This window comes from Hyperolius riggenbachi, chromosome 10 (assembly GCF_040937935.1).
Source record: "Hyperolius riggenbachi isolate aHypRig1 chromosome 10, aHypRig1.pri, whole genome shotgun sequence".
NCBI classification, from domain to species: Eukaryota; Metazoa; Chordata; class Amphibia; order Anura; family Hyperoliidae; genus Hyperolius; species Hyperolius riggenbachi.
Window position 1 is genome coordinate 50,324,061 of NC_090655.1, and position 17,370 is coordinate 50,341,430.

A 17,370-nucleotide genomic window follows, 5' to 3' on the forward strand; every position below is an offset into this window, starting at 1 on the left:
CATCATCTACATAAAAGTTTTTATTCAGAAAATTTGCTGCTGATGGACAATCCTTTTCATTCTGATTGGCCAGATACTTCATACCATAATTGGCGCAACCTGGAGATGATGCTGCTCCAAACAAGTGTACTTTCATCCTGTATTCCACTGGCTCTGTATCTGTATCTCCGTTCTCCCACCACAGAAACCTCAAGAAGTCCCTATCTTCATTCTTCACATGAAACTGGTGGAACATCTTTTCAACATCACACATGACTGCTACGGGATACTTTCTGAATCTACAGAGTACTCCAGGCAGGGTGTTTGTAAGATCTGGTCCTTTCAGTAAATGATCATTCAATGAAACATCATTGTACTTTGCTGAGCAATCAAAAACGACTCTGATCTTATCAGGTTTTTTTGGGTGATAGACACCATGATGTGGGATGTACCACACTTCTCCTTCTTTGGGCTGACTATCAACTTTCTCTGCATGTCCGTCTTTGATGACGTCTTTCATGAATTTCAAATAATCATCCTTGAATTTTGGATCTCTTCCCAACCTTTTCTTTAAGCCTTTCAATCTTGCTAGGGCAAGATCTCTGTTATTTGGCAGACGAGGTCGTTCTCTGAAGGGTAGGGGCATTTCAAGATGACCTTGTTGATTTTGGTGAATATCATCTTCTAGAGTGTGTACAAACTTTATGTCCTCTTGGGATACACTCTTTTCACTGGAACTTAAAGAGAATCTGTACTCTGAAATTCTTACAATAAAAAGCATACCATTCTATTCATTATGTGCTCCTGGTCCCCTCTGTGCTGTTTCTGCCATTCTCTGCTGCAAACCTGGCTTGTAATTGCCAGTTTTAGGCAGTGTTTACAAACAAACTAACCAGCTTCTAATAGGCTCAGCTAAGCAGAGTGTGTTAGTCACACAGAGCCTGCAGGGGGTGTGTACAGCTTCTAGCTAATCACAAGCAGCCCTGCACATTCCAGTCTGACTGCCTCAGCCTGACTGTGCCGACTATAGAGAGAAGATTAGATCATATAACAGAGATAACACAGCTACTGTGCAATTAGGAAAAGCTGCAGTAAGCCAGACCACATTAGAAAAGGCATAGGAACTTATAGCATAGAAGAAATAAAGATAAACAATTTGTTACAGAGTCTCTTTAAATCTGCAAAGTCGGATTCTAGGATCTTGATTACTTTCGCTGGACTTACAGTTGGTAACTCTTGGACAGATATTCGATGACACAATCCTGTCACCTGTCTTGAGTTTGCAATCTGCTGTTTTCCTCCAACAACACCCCATCCTAGATCAGTTTGAACTGCGTAGGGTTCACCCTTTCCTCCTGTGATTACCTTTCGTGGCACCAAGGCTTCGGGACAGTCGTAACCTATCAACAGTCCTACACCAAACTCCTTCAGCGGGGACATTTCATGAGATATGACAGACAGGTGCTCCCATTTGTTGGCTGTTTCACAGGTAGGTATGCGATCTCGATCTAGAGGTATGTCATCTTTTGTATAAGCTGGAGGTAGATCTATTATGCAGTTTGAATGAAGTCCTCTAACTCTTAGTCCTTTGACCCTTTGACTGTTCACCAGTGTGTCTCTTCCCGTCATTGTGGTGAGTTTGAGTTTCACTGGTTCTGTAGCCACTTGTAATTTCTTGCAGATTTCTTGATCAATGAAGGTGACATCACTTTGGGCATCCAGTAGCGCATAAGCGTATACTTTCTTGTTCCTCTTTTTAGGATTTGAAATGCACACTGGTACAACCATTGACGTGCCATTGAGTTCTCCTTCCCTCACTCTGCAAGAGAATACAGATACTTTCTTTTCTTCCTCAGTTTTTTTGAGCATTAAGGATTTCTCTTTCTTTGGACGCTCTTCATGCAGTGGTGTAGGATGGTGTCCTTTACAAATGCTGCATGTGGCCCTTTTCCTGCATTCCTTAGTAACATGGCCTTTTCTTAGACATCCAAAACACAGTTGGTTGTCAAGTACAAACTTCTTCTTTTCATCTGCAGACTTTTCCTTCAATCGTTGGCAGTTATGTATGGAGTGGTTCTCTCCACAGAACATACACTTGAAGGTGGTCTGAAGATTTGACAGTTCTGACTCTTTACTATTTCCAGTAGTGACTTTGTACTTGCTCTCATAGGTATCTTGACCTTTAGTAGCTGTATTGGTTGCAAAGCTAGTTGCTCTTGCGCGTCTTGTCTCTCTTGCAGGCCTTGTCTCTCTTGCAGGCCTTTCTTCAAAGGATTTTAAGACGTAAGATGCTGTTACTGGATTACATGCTATCCTTGCTTCCTCATTGACAAAATCAGAGAACTCTTTGAAACTTGGGAAGTTTTTACCTTGATCTAACTGCTTAGTCACATAGCGATTCCATCTAGAAGCCACTTCTTCAGGTAGCTTGGCTAGCATCCTGTGGTTTTCTAGGTAATCGTTCAGCACTTCTAGTCCTTGAACATGTGGGATTGCATTGCTGCATGCTTGCAGGAAGTCACCATACTCTTGGAGTTTGAAATGTTCTTTAGGATCTATTTTAGGCCAGTTTATCAATTTCTCTCTGAAAGCTCTTTGTACTAAGAAGGGATGACCATATCTTGCATTTAATTTGTCCCAAGCTTGCTTGTAGGCTTCTTTGTCTTTTCTATAGAAGTTACCTTCAAGAACTTTCTTTGCTTCACCACCAGTATATCTCTGCAGGTAGAATAACTTGTCAACTGGACGGAAGCAATGATGCTCAATGATCATTTCAAAACTTGCCTTCCACTCTATGAACTTCAGTACGTCTCCGGAGAATACAGTAGGTTCCGGAACAGGAAGTCTAGTGAGATATTTTCTCTGAGGTCTCGTTGGGACAACAGTTGTAACATCCTCATGACCGTTGCCATGACATACAGGAATAGAGTTATCTGGTTCTATTTTCTCACTTGGTTCCGATTTAGGTGAGTCTCTCTTTTTGTCTCTCTGAGCAGGGATGGAAGGACTATGACTTATTTCTTCACTACATGCTGGGGATTTCCTTCCATTCTCCTGGTTGTATGGAAGAAAGTAGGAGTCAGCTTCTTCACTTAGTACTGATTTGGATACATGACTACCTTGATTCAAATCCTCTTCATGTACTCTGAGTCTTGCTTCTATAATCTTAACTTCTTTTTGCCTTTCCAGACTTTTCATCTGTGCATCCGTTTCAGCTATCCGTAGACGCTGTGCCTCAATGGCAGATTCCATCTCAATTTCAGCTCTCTTGGCAGCGAGTTGTTCAGCTAATTCCTTTCTTTTGGCGGAAGTATTTGAGGACTCTGATATGCAGCTGGCACTTCTGCTAGGAAAGGAAGTCCCACTTGAGATTGTGGTTCCCCCTAAGGACCTGGCATAGTCTTTCATGAAGAGCTCATTCATACCTTTTCGTGCTCTAACTTCATCATAGTTTGCTGCAGATGATAGTTCTTTCATGAGCCTTACTAAATCTCTAGTGACTGCTGTGCATGTGTCCATGTTCCTTACAATATCCTGGGAAGGTGTCATAGACGACCGCAGGTGGACATATGCTGCCATAAGTTCTGACTCAGATTCCTCTACTGACTCTATCATTTCACTCAGGTTCCCTATTATGCTTTCTTGTTTTAGTTTTCTACGAATGCCTATAATGTATAATTTCCACCTCTCATACATTCTGGTGAACCTTTTTCCTTTCAGTGCTGCCTCTTGCTCTAAATTTTCTAGCACCTTTTGGGTAGGTTTTCTGTTACGTGATGAGCGTCTCAGTTCACCTGTTTGGGCTATATCTGTTTGGGAGGCAACTACTGTTACATTAGACCTTTCTGGCTCTGACAGGTTCTCTTGCTCTTCACCTTCTACCATATCTATCTTTGCATTCTCTAATGGTGGAGTGATAATTCTAGGCTCAGACATTTTTGCAATAATAATACAAATAACAGGGAACTGTCACTTTAAATGCAATACTGACAAATGCATAGAAAAAACAAATGACTTTCACTTTAAATACTTTAGAGTCCGTATACTATAAACTGTCCTTTTTGCTTTAGACAAAAAAAGAGCAAAGTCTGTTTTTCTTGAGTACACACAAAAAATAAATGTCTCTTGCAAAAAGCTTATGTGCAAAGATAAGTTATAAACAGGAAAGCTCTGACCTTATTTGAAGAGCAGGATACTGTGATCTGAAAGTTGCAGGAACAAATGTCAGTCTTAAAGGAGACTTGTCTTTTCTTGATGCGATGACTTGCGATGCTCTGATGACTTGCGATGCTCTGATAACTTGCGATGCGCTGGCTTGGATACGCTGCTGCAGGCTTTGGGCCTAGTGGCGGGAAACTAGCTGGCTGCAACACGGGGTCTCTCTGTGGATAGCGGTGCGGGCACTCTAACTCTGGACTATGGCCTCCCACCATGCGTCTTTTACTCTCTCTAGGGATCGCAGGGAGGTTGGCGCTTTTTCTCTGATTCTCTTGCCTTTGCCGTTCTGCCACTTTAAGAGTTGGCTGCAGTGTCACTAATGCACACGTTCTATGGCCTGTATGGTAGCTCTGCTGAGGTGTCCCTGCGTGCTCACTCACTCACTCACTCACTCAGTTATATGCTGACGCTCCGCTTCTCTAATGCACTCTTTACTTTGCTAGTTGAGGAACACTTTGCTTTGCCCTCTGAGGGTAATAGTTCCACTGAGGGTAATAGTTCCACTGTGGCAGGCGCAGCACTATGTAGTGCCTTGTGCGCTGTGGCATTAGAAGAATTATGCAATCTCTGTCTCTTTAGTCTAAGCAGACTGTCTATTACTCTGTAATTCCTCTAACACCGTTCTATGGAAGCAGTAGGTTTAAAGAGAACCCGAGGTGGGTTTGAAGAATATTATCTGCATACAGAGGCTGGATCTGCCTATACAGCCCAGCCTCTCTTGCTATCCCAAACCCCCCTAAGGTCCCCCTGCACTCTGCAATCCCTCATAAATCACAGCCATGCTGCTGACAAACAGCTTGTCAGAGCTGGCTGTGTTTATCTCTATAGTGTCAGTCTGCTGCTCTCCCCGCCTCCTGCAGAACTCCAGTCCCCACCTGCATCCCTCCCCTCCCTGCTGATTGGAGGGAAGGGACGGGGGCAAGGACCGGAGCTATGCAGGAGGCGGGGGAGCAGCTGAGACTGACACTACAGATGTAAACACAGCCTCAGAGCACGGCTGTGATTTATGAGGGATTGCAGAGTGCCGGGGGACCTTAGTGGGGTTTGGGATAGCAACAGAGGCTGGGCTGTATAGGCAGATCCAGCCTCTGTATGCAGATAACATTCTTTAAACACACCTCGGGTTCTCTTTAAAGAGCACACCAAATACTTTAGAATAACTTCTTTAATAACTTCAACTTTTCTTCATATAACACTGCAACATGTGCAGCAGATAGTCCATGTACAAAATGTGGTGGATACAAATCACAAAAGGTGGTTTAACAGTTGAATCTTGTCAGATAACATAAGATTGTCAGATAATATAAGATGGTGGATGGATTTGACTCTCTGTGCTTGAATCTGTACTCTGTATCTGATTGAATTTGTACTCTGATGATGAATCTGCATCTTATTCAATTTGAATTGATTTGATTTGATTTGGTGGAACTGCAAGTAAACACATAACAACAGATTCACTATATAGGCCTACTCTCACACTATTAAACAATAAGGGAACATAGATAAGTGTATGAAATACCTATTTGGCCTTCTGTACTTCCATAAAACTTCTCTGGAACTCTGGTCTCTTCTCTCTCTGATGAGCAATGACTCTAGAATGATCTAGCTAGGGGGTTTCCCACACAGGTTCAGTGTGTAACTAAAAAACAACAGAGGGACAAAAAACAGTATATACTGCTCAAAAAACTGCACTTTATTAACTAAATTTAAAAGGACACACACATATCATTGCATTGATGTAGGGAATGGCCTAACATACTGCGGATAGAAGTATTGAAAAATGCAATACTAGGTGCTGCAACTGTCCAAGACAGTGGATAGAATCCCAAATTGAATAGCAATTCCTAGAATGAAAATTGGCGCCATGCGCCTGCCAACTAGATTTAAAGGTATAATAAACTCCTGGCAATAATAAACACTCCCATATAAAGAGGACAATAGCCCAAGCTGTTAAATATGGTTGCCCATATAAATCCAGGCAATATTTGGGGGCCTTGGTGACGCCCTGACTGGATTCCCGTGAGGAGACCTAATATTATTACGCACACAATATGGTCAGTAACCACTCACAGGGGGCAGAACTGGGCGTGCCCAAATTGTCCCCATATAGTGCTATATATTGAAAGACCCTGGTAACGCCCAAATTAAATCCCGCGAGGAGACCCAGGTATAGTAACACACAATAAGGTCAATAACCACTCACGAGGGGCAAAGATGGGCGTGACCAAGATGGTCCAATCTAGAGTGCTGATGATAAATTGAAATCACTCCCCCATGCAGGGACACATATACCGGACTATGAAATCATGAATTCCCACAGATCTAAAACAAAGAGGGTCTTGGTGACACCCAAATTAAATTCCCGTGAGGAGACCTGAGAATTACCACACAATAAGGTCATAACCACTCACAGGGAGCCCGGATAGGTGTGACCAATATGGTCCAATTATCATATTGCCAGTTTAAACATTATAGGCAGGATAAAGCCATATTTCATAATCATAATAGGAGTATTGAGGACACCAATACTAAACACTGTGAGGATGGCAATGTGAGGAAACCAATGTGGTGAACCGCTGTAGGTTATAGCCACTCACAGGAAGATAGAACGGTGTGATCAATATGATCTAATGAGCTATTCATAGAATAGATGGGAGCCGATTGACTGATAACATTGCATAGCAACTAACCAAGTGTTAGTGTGTAACTAACTGGGATTGGTTGAGGCTCTGGTGCAGTGTGAGGCTGGCTGTGATTGGCTAACCTATGTCATGACTCTTAAAGGCATATTTCCCCCTGCTGCCTTTGATAACACAATGCATATATATTCTGTTATATAACATTCAGAAACATACATTTTAGCAATAACTCTGCTGTCTGGCTTTAACTTATGAACATGCGAACTGTACTGAGGTTACTGGCAGGTTTTGGTGTATATTTATATAAACTATAATGGCAACCTAGGACAGGTCTTAGCTGGCCAGCTACAGGGTGTCAGCCTTGCTCTCTGTTTGAACATCAGCTTAGAGTAATTCCTAAATCTGCGCTAGGCAGATTTCCCTAGTGCTGTTAGGATTGTATTATCTGTATTGCCTGTTCTGTCTTGTCTTGCCTGTTTGCCATTGTCCTGTCCCTATGGTGGTTGACAGGAAATGGTTCTGATCTCTGTTCTTGGAGTATAGCTGGTGCAGCGGTTGCTACCAGCTATCTCTTCTGTTCTGTCTCCTGGGATCGCACTAGCTACTTTTTGCTAGCGCTGGGGATCCTTCTGTTCTGTCTCCTGGAATCGCGCTAGCTACTTTTCGCTAGCGCTGGGGATCCTTCTGTTCTGTCTTCTGGGATCGCGCTGGCCACTTTTCGCTGGCGCTGGGGATCCTTCTCTCGCTTGTCCCTGTTTTCGTGTGTCTGTCTGCTACGCTTGCTGGAGGCTCGGTGAGGTAACCGTTAAGCAAGCGCTCGCGTCCTCTGTTTCATGTTTGTCTGTTAATGGTTAGTTAGGCGTGCTTGTCTCTATTGTGCTTATCACGTGGAGACCGCGCATAACCGCGTGCACTGTTGCGAATGAGTGCGGTGTTCGCGGTTAGCTAGCATTTGTTATTTTCCGTATCTCCTCATTGTATTATTTGCTGTGCCTTTGCTAACCTCGTATTCTGTTCTGATCTGCCTTGTGTCTCGTCTGGCGATCGCACCTCTCGTGATCGCGTTCCTATTTCATATCTGCTGTTGTGTGTGTGCGGTTGCGGGGTGGCGACTGGATTGGCACACACACATACAACCTGTCCCTTTGCTCATTCTCATTCGCAATCGCCTCTCTTGCGATTGCGTTCTGTACAATTCCTGTCTGGCATTTGTGGAGGTACAGAGGATTGGTTCCTCTGCACTCCCCAGCGCCATCTGCCGACAGGAATTTTCCCTCTAAGGGTGCGTAGCACCTTTTGCTGGGTTCCTGCAAATTATACGCTTGTGGAGGATTTCCGCCGTGTCAGCGCACGCGTTGTGCGCTGATCACGGGGAAAGTTCCACAATCGTTACAATTACCGAATGTGGTAATGCTTGATGAATTGACGCCTAAGTGTTCTCCTAGGTGATATTTTTATACTTTATCAATAAAATGCCTTCAGAATAATTTTGACAGCACTTTTTCGTTTGCAGATTGCTGAAAAGTTAAAGTGGCCATACATCTAGTGATTCTGCAGATAATTTTATCAAATCATATGAAAATCGGTGACACAACAAGCATGCCCGATCGACAATTTGACTGATTTCAGGTCAAAATCAGTTGATAGTTTTGAACGAGCAAGCAGTAAAATCTTGGGCCGACATGGTGGATCGGGTGAGCGGTGGTAACAACAAGCGATATCAGGGCGAGTGACGTACATGACAGAAGCCCCAGTCTCTGTCCAACAAATGTTAAGGTTCCCTCTCACTTGTCTGCTCTCCGCTAGTGTCCAGATGCTCCTGCTTCCTGCATTTGCGTCCCATGTGGCCACTGCATATAGCCCAGGTGGGTGTGTAATATCACACACTCACCTCGTGGGACGCAAATGGGGCTTGATCTCAAAATGCTACGATCGCAATGCTGTTAGTAGGACAACCCCCATAGGTATCCACTGGTGTAGCCTTTTGCCGATCACCAGCAATTGGCAAGCGCTGCAAATGTGCTCCCAGGCCGATCAGATATTTCCTAAGCAGGCACAAAGCCGCATTTTGGTCCTACAAAGTGACTTTCCATTGCCCAGGGGCAGTTGTTTGTAGCAGTTTGCAACGTGTTCAATAAAGGAGAGTGCCGGAGTCCCCATCTTTTGTCCATGTGACTTTCCATTTACCCTCTCTCTAAGCAAGGCCTGTGTCACCCTCTGCTGTGTTTCTGCAGAATGACACTGAGTAGCAGACACACAATAATTCTACTGTCGTATATAGAGGCAGTTTCTGTATTGTAAATACTCAGAACATAGACATAGCCTGAATGTTTTTATATAACTTATTCACTTTGAGATGTTCCTTCCCCCCTCTTTCTCTTCCTGCCTGTCTTGCAGTGTTGCACTGCCTCCTTATCTAACCCATATTTATCTATATCGTTGCTGGTCTCCACCAACCACAGGGTGCCCCACTTCTTTTACTGCATTCTCTATAACATAACATAGTAAATACCAGACAGGGGAAGTACCTGATAAGGGGTGCAGCAGGTGCTGGGAATTAAGGAACACAGAGATCACCGCTCTAACCTGCTGGGCGGTCTGGACGAGCTCAGCTCGTCCAGTACCGCCGGAGCCTGCCGCTCAGGCCCTGCTGGGCCGATTTGGCTGAAATAAAAAGCAGCACACGCAGCCGGCACTTTGCCAGCCGCGTGTGCTGCCTGATCGCCGCCGCTCTGCGGCGATCCGCCGCGAGCAGCGGCGAAAGAGGGTCCCCCCAGCCGCCTGAGCCCAGCGTAGCCGGAACAAAAAGTTCCGGCCAGCGCTAAGGGCTGGATCGGAGGCGGCTGACGTCAGGACGTCGGCTGACGTCACTCCGCTCGTCGCTATGGCGACGATGTAAGCAAAACAAGGAAGGCCGCTCATTGCGGCCTTCCTTGTTTATTCTGGGTGCCGGAGGCGATCGGAAGAACGCCTCCGGAGCGCCCTCTAGTGGGCTTTCATGCAGCCAACTTTCAGTTGGCTGCATGAAATAGTTTTTTTTTTATTAAAAAAAAACCCTCCCGCAGCCTGCCTGGCGATCTTAATAGAACGCCAGGCAGGTTAAAGCAAACCTGTAAGGTTTTTTTTTTTAATAAAAGTTACTTACCTACGGGTGGAGGGAAGCCTCTTGGTGGTCCAGAGGCTTCCCAATCCATTCACCAGTGTCCCTCTAAACCTAGAGATTGTCAGATATGTTTCTTTGGCCACGCCCCCCTTTGTGTACGAGCGTGACCATACAGCACATGCACAAGCAGCTTCTTGCTTCCGCACAGGTGCGACTGTACTCAGTATGACTGCACTCGTATACAGAGGGGAGCAGGGCCATGAACAAGAAGGCCTCAGCCAGCGGCAGTGAGGAGGGCATGGCAATCCTCTGGACTATTCTGAAGCTTTCCTCCACCTTAAAGGGAACCTAAACTGAGAAGGATATGGATTTTTCCTTTTAAAATAATACCAGTTGCCTGAATCACCTGCTGATCCTGTGTCTCTAATACTTTTAGCCACAGCCCCTCAACAAGCATGCAGATCAGGTGCTCTGACTGACGTCAGACTGGATTAGCTGCATGCTTGTTTCAGGGTCTGATTCAGTTACTATTGCAGCCACAGAGATCAGCTGGACTGCCAGGCAACTGGTATTGTTTAACAGGAAACATCCATATCACTCTCAGTTAAGGTTCCCTTTAAGTAACTGTAACTTTTGTTTTCTAATCTTACAGGTTTGCTTTATCTGTAATGGAACAAGAGAGCCTCCGGGGGTATACTTACCTCAGGAGGGGGAAGCCGCTAGATCCTAAAGCTTCCCTGTCCTCTCCTGCAGCCCATTCCAGCGATGGTAGCCCCCGCAGATGCAGACACCTCTCACCTGCGCAGTACAGCGGATCTGATCCGGCTTGGATATTTTTGCCTGAGCGGAATTAAAGCCGCAAGTGCGCCTGCACCAGGCTCTCACAGGATTGTTATGATCCTGGAGGCCAGCACGTCGGTAGAGCTTCGTCGGCTGACAGCGCTGGAACGGAGGGACAGTGGAGGGCAGGGGAAGCCTCATTAGGATCCAGAGGATCCCCCTCCCAAGGCAAGTACCCCACAGGGACTGTTTTTTTGTTGTTGTTACATGTTGACTATCCTTCTTCAACCTTTCTATCATGGAGGAAACCGGAAAATATTTTTTGGATCACAAGAAACCCCTGCATCTATTTTGCAGAAGACCAGAGCCTATATGCAAATATTTTTTTCTCCTGAGTTATCTCCTAGGAAACCATTTTCATAGTATCTTCAAAATAACTTTAAAGAGACTCCGTAACAAAAATTTCAGCAGTATTTCTCCTATCCTACAAGTTCCTAAGGCTGTTCCATTGTGCTCTGGCTTACTGCAGCACTTTCTACTTACACCATCTCTGTAATAAATCAACTTATCTTTCCCCTGTCTGATTTGTCTGCTGTGTCTGGAAGGCTGCCAACTCTTCAGTAATGTGAACAAGTTAACTCCTTCCAAGCCCCTCCAGTGCTTCTGTGATGATTATTCTTCACAGACAATGTCCCTTGCTCTCACTGTCAGCTTGTCTGCTATCTGTGAGGTTGATAAACACAGACTGATAAACTGAACAAAGAATAGCTGGCTGAGGAGGAAGCTGCCTGGCAGGCTAACACGACTCCAGGCTCTAACACAGCTTGTCATGCTTCATTGACACAGAACTCTTTCAAAACTTGCACATAACCTCTGGAGACTGAATTCAATGTGTAACTCACTGAATTCTCTGTGTACTCACTGTGTATTCACTGCTCTGCTGATGTACTTCCTGTTTTGGTAGCCATCTTTTCTGTTTACAAAACAGTTTATAAAACAGTTTTTTTTAACCCTCTTTATTGCAACGGAGAGCAGCAAAAATATTACAGAGGGGGCTAGGAGATGACCCCAAACAGGCAGGGATGTTTGTTTATACTTCATTTTGTGAATACAGATTCTCTTTAAAGAGAATCTGTACTCTAAAATTCTTACAACAAAAAGCATACCATTCTATTCATTATATTCTCCTGGGCCCCTCTGTGCTGTTTCTGCCACTCTCTGCTGCAAACCTGGCTTGTAATTGCCAGTTTTAGGCAGTGTTTACAAACAAACTAACCAGCTTGTGATAGGCTCACATAAGCAGAGTGTGTGAGTCATACAGAGCCTGTAGGGGGCCTGGAGAGGGTGTGTATAGCTTCTATCCAATCACAAGCAACCCTGCACATTCCAGTCTGACTGCCTCAGCCCGACAGAGGAGAGAAGATTAGATCATATAACAGAGATAATACAGTCACTGTGCAACTAGGAAAGGCTGCAGTAAGCCAGACCACATTAGAACAGGCATAGGAACTTATAGGATAGAAGAAATAAGGATGAAAATTTTGTTAAAGAGCATTTTACAATTTAAAAAGCACTCACAACTTGATGAAAAAGTGCTATCAAAATAAATTGGAGTTATTTCTTGCTTGCATGTGGTTTAAAGGGAATCTGAAGTGAAAATTAACTTATGAGATAATGAATTGTATGTGTGGTACAACTAAGAAATAGAACATTAGTAGTAAGATATGAATCTCATATTGTTTCCAGTACTTGAAGAGTTAAGAAACTTCACTTATCTATGCAAAAGAGCTTCTCTGAGCTTTCCCTCTAATTCAGTTGACTACAGTGCCATTTTCTGGAGCACTTATACATCAAAGAAACAGTGAAAGACAACTTCAGATAAGGTTTTACTGCAGGGAAGTTCGAAGGTTCATTAGGTCTGCTCTGTTTCATAGTTTCAAATGCAGAGTGTGTAAACGGCAAATATTAGAGAATGAGCAATGTTATACAAAAAGCTCTATAACTGAAAATAAAAATGAGACTCTTTTCTTTGCTCCTAACGTTCTATTAATTATCCGTACTACACATTACACAATTCATTATATCATAAGGTTTTTATCGCTTCAGTGTCACTTTAAAAGGCTATGTCACTTTAAAATGTTATGAAAATATCACCTAGGTAATAACTCTTTCCATATATCTTCATTACACTGTTCCCTATCATAGTAGCACACGTTTGTGTTTCTTTTTTGGCCTTTCCAGAAATCTGGCCTTGCTCTCCATTGAACAGTGCATGCCGTTCTGCAATAGCCAAGTAGCATGTCTGTATAGCACCCATTCCCCACTGTGTCACCATAATGACAATTTTTTATTTCTTATTTGTTACATTTCTCTGCTTCTAATTAGTACTGCTGCAATGTGTATTTATGGCCCTTGTCGCTAAGGGGCAGTATGAGATTTCTATATTTTTTGCTAGTAGAGAGAGATCAAAGCATTCCAAGAATTTACAGCACAACGAGTTTTTCCGACTGAGGTCAAACGAGATACTGTAACTCTATTGAAGCTGCTAATGAGTTAAATGCAACACAGATTGAGCGTGTATACAGGTCTTTGGTTGGTTGATGCTTTGTTGCCATACTTTATACCCCGACTGTTGGATTTGGCCCTGTCTCAACTCTCATGTCTTTTGTCTCACAGGTTTGCACCAAAGAGGTTGAGAGAGAATATCTGATACCATTGGCTGCCCTGCAGAATATTGCGCCGACCCTACCAAGGATTGCATTACTTGATGGACTATCTCTGTTTCCTGGATAAAGCTGGCCAGATATTCTGTGTCCCAGGAATTCCAGGATCAGATATATCTTGAGTGAGTGACAATGAAAGAACTTGCTGGAGCATAGCTCAGCTATAGGAAGAGAGACTTGTATATATGGAATGGATCCCGCCCTTGAATGGAACACAAAGTATATCACATTGTAAATATTCCCTTTATAATGGACACTTTATTGATAATAAACTTACAGGCTACAGCAGATCTTTTTCTTAAAGGGATCGTCAGGGGGAAAAAAAATGAATTTCACTTACCTGGGGCTTCTACCATACATTTTTACGTGTAATGTATGTGTTAATGTTCCTGCACCAGCGGAAATGCTTAAAAATGTACGCAATGTGGCCCGCCGAACCCCGAGGTCGGCAAAAATGAAACTAGCTGGCGGCGGGGGACCAGATGAGCCATGAGTGACTACGAGGGCACAGGATGGCTGTATGGGGCTGGTAGAAGCCCCAGGTAAGTGAAACTTTTTTTTTTGCCTGACCTTAAGGTAACTGTGAAGCTGCGGCAAAAATATTAAACATTCCATCCTCTACATCTTGTCCCACAGTTTTGCTGCATCTCTTTATCACAACAGGATTCCTGTGTGAGCCCTTGAATGTCCCAGAAAACAAAGATCTCAGAAGTACTTTCTCCACCCCAGTTGATCAGACAACGACCTTTATACTCATTTACAGTGATGCTCGGATACCCCCGATCACGGATTCAAATAAATCCATCCACGGAAGTCATGATTTTGATCCAGATTTGAAACGGCCTTACGAATTTGGCCCAGATTTTACCCGTGATTGCCTCTAAAATCCGTAATCATGGGCCATGATTTGTGATTAAAAGCCCGCCAAAACCCGCCGACTTTAAAGAGAACCCGAGGTGGGTTTGAAGAATATTATCTGCATACAGAGGCTTGATCTGCCTATACAGCCTAGCCTCTGTTGCTATCCCAAACCCCCCTAAGGTCCCCCTGCACTCTGCAATCCCTCATAAATCACAGCCACGCTGCTGACAAACAGCTTGTCAGAGCTGGCTGTGTTTATCTCTATAGTGTCAGTCTGCTGCTCTCCCCGCCTCCTGCAGAACTCCAGTCCCCGCCTGTATCCCTTCCCTCCCTGCTGATTGGAGGGAAGGGCGGGGGCAGGGACCGGAGCTATGCAGGAGGCGGGAGAGCAGCTGAGACTGACACTACAGATGTAAACACAGCCTCACAGTACGGCTGTGATTTATGAGGGGTTGCAGAGTGCAGGGGGACCTTAGTGGGGTTTGGGATAGCAACAGAGGCTGGGCTGTATAGGCAGATCCAGCCTCTGTATGCAGATAACATTCTTTAAACACACCTCGGGTTCTCTTTAATGGTTAATAGCAAAGCCCCCTTACATAGTAGAAACACCAAATTTGCCATATATGTTAAAAAGATAGTGGGAAAAAATAATCTTTTCCTATTTTTTTTTTTTTTTAAGGTTTAGATGGTGGGAAATGTTTTTTAAAAACTGACGTCCCCCTACCCAGCATATTTAACCCCTTGTGCCCCATGCAGGCTGGGATAGCCAGAATGTGGAGCCCCGGGCCGACTGGGGCGTCACACCCTGAGCTATACCAGCTTGCATGGTCCATGGTATAGTGGGGCTCCGGGGGAGAGGGGCGGCCAAGCCTTCTCTCCCCCCCACCGCCGGAGCTCTTGTTCAATCCATGGACAAGGGGCTCTTTCTCAGGAAGAGGTGGGGATGAGGACCCCCTGGGGGGGTCATTGTAGCATCTGAGAGTCCCCTTTAAGAAGGGGACCCCAGATGTCCGCCCCATCCCAGGAGAAATGAGTATAGGGGTACAAAGTAGCCCTTACCCATTTCCATAAAGGGTTAAGTGTAATAAAAACACAACAACGAAAAGTCTTTTAATGTTCTAAATGAACCAGAAATACTTACCTGTACAAATGTTCCCACGCCAATATCCTCGGAAAAGGTCCCACGCCAATATCCTCTAATCTTGCGATCTTCTTAAGTTGATTGAAGATCTCTTGGCCGCTACCACACACGCTGCTCCCGGCCGCAGCTCTCAGCTATACTAAGTATAGCTGAGAGCGCATCCGCCTATGCGGGCGCTATACCGCCAGCTCCCACTGTCCTCCCTGCCTCTCACACCTGTCACCCTCACCCATGCTGGCACCCAGTGCATATATATATATATATATATATATATATATATATATATATATATATATAGTGTACATTACATACACTTCTATGACAATTTTAATGAGCATCTACAATAATACAACATTTATTTCCTTCCAGAGTTGCACTATTTCTTGGGGAGTTGGATCGCTGCCAGCACATCCGTAAAGAGAACCCGAGGTGGGTTCTAAGAACACAATCAGCACACAGAGGCTGGGTCTACATATACGGTGCAGCCTCTGTTTCTATACTGCTGCCCCCCCCCCCAGTGCTCTGCTTGCTCCCCCATAAATCAAACGCCGAGCTAGCGACACACAGCGTGTCGCAGCTGGCTGTTTACCTTTGGAAGTGTCACTCTCTGCCACTCCCCCGCCTCCTCCATAGCGCCGCTCCCCGCCTGCGTACCTTCCCTCCCCGCTGATTGGTAAACAGCCGGCTGCGACACGCTGTGTGTCGCTAGCTTGGCGTTTGATTTATGGGGAGCAAGCAGAGCGCAGGGTTGAGGCCTGGGGGTGGGGGGCAGCAGTATAGCAACAGAGGCTGGGCAGTATATGCAGACCCAGCCTCTGTGTGCTGATAGCATTCTTAGAACCCACCTCGGGTTCTCTTTAAGATTCTTAGTGGGGTTAAGATCTGGACTCTTTGGTGGCTAATCCATGTGTGAAAATGATGTCTCATGCTCCCTGAACCTTACGGCCCTGTTCATATTATGTGCGTGTGGAAAACGTGCAGAACGCATGTAGTAAACGCACTGGAAAAACGCATGCGTTTGTACGCGTTTTTGTAATGCGTTTGTATGCGTTTTTTCCTTATGCGTTTTTGATCATACCTGGAAGAGTCCTACACTTCCGACGAGAAACGCACCTCCGAATACGCATACAAAAACGCATGCCATGCGTTTTTAGTGCGCGCCCATTGACTTTCATTATAATGCGTTTCTGTGCGCGACGCACAGAAATGCATCCAACTATGCGTTTCTGCCACGCATACGTTTGCCACGCGTATATGTGAACGAGGGCCATACCTTTGCATTGATTTTTCTGGCCCTCGCAAAACGCACACAAAACGCGTACCTTAAAAACGGACACAAACGCGTGCAGTGTGAACGGGGCCTACAACTGTACCTCTTACAATTTGAGCTCAATGAATCCTAGCATTGTCACCTTCCAATATTGCCATCGGGTCACTCAGTATACTAAAGGATGCATCCAGCAACCTAAAAAAAAAAACTTTCACTCCCATGGGGCTTCTTCAAGCCCCTAGAAGTCTGTTAGGTCCCACACCGTAGTTCTGCTCTGAGCCAGGCTCTTCCCTCCGTAAGATTGCGACCCAGGGCTGGTTTTGGGTCTTCTGCGCATGCACACCTTTCGTGATCATGCTCCGGTCGCTGGGAGTGCTCTGTTCAGTTCAATTCTTTCCGAACTGCGCAAGTGCAGAGCACACTCGCGAGGAGCATGGCTCAGCCGCATACAATATCACGACCCAGTTGTTGATTGCGATCTTACAGAGTGGAGAGCCTGGCTCAGAGCCGAACTACAGTGTAGGACCTCCGACTTCTAGGGGTTGGAAGAAGCCCCATGTGAGTGAATCTTTTTTTTTTAATTGCTGGCTGTATCCTTTAAGACTGCTGAACCTAGATCTTACCAACTGCAGCAACCCCAGATCATAGCAATGTTA

General features: G+C 44.9%; 1 protein-coding gene and 1 long non-coding RNA gene across 4 annotated transcripts in view; one reads left to right on the forward strand and one right to left on the reverse strand.

The window, feature by feature from the left end:
• The window catches only part of LOC137533838 (T-cell surface glycoprotein CD4-like), an 85,331-nt gene extending 71,512 nt beyond the window's left edge, over positions 1 to 13,819 (forward strand). For all 3 annotated transcript variants that reach the window (XM_068255084.1, XM_068255085.1, XM_068255083.1), the window contains one exon: positions 13,396 to 13,819. In XM_068255084.1, coding sequence (XP_068111185.1) covers positions 13,396 to 13,429 — 34 coding nt within the window. In that variant the 3' untranslated portion in view covers positions 13,430 to 13,819. The remainder of the gene's footprint in view (positions 1 to 13,395) is intronic.
• LOC137533839 (uncharacterized) lies at positions 5,387 to 11,695 on the reverse strand. Its single transcript, XR_011024233.1, has 3 exons — positions 11,642 to 11,695; positions 5,717 to 5,836; positions 5,387 to 5,625 (listed from the first exon to the last, which is right to left on the reverse strand). It is a non-coding gene; the product is annotated as an uncharacterized lncRNA (long non-coding RNA).
• Positions 13,820 to 17,370: the final 3,551 nt, after the last annotated feature.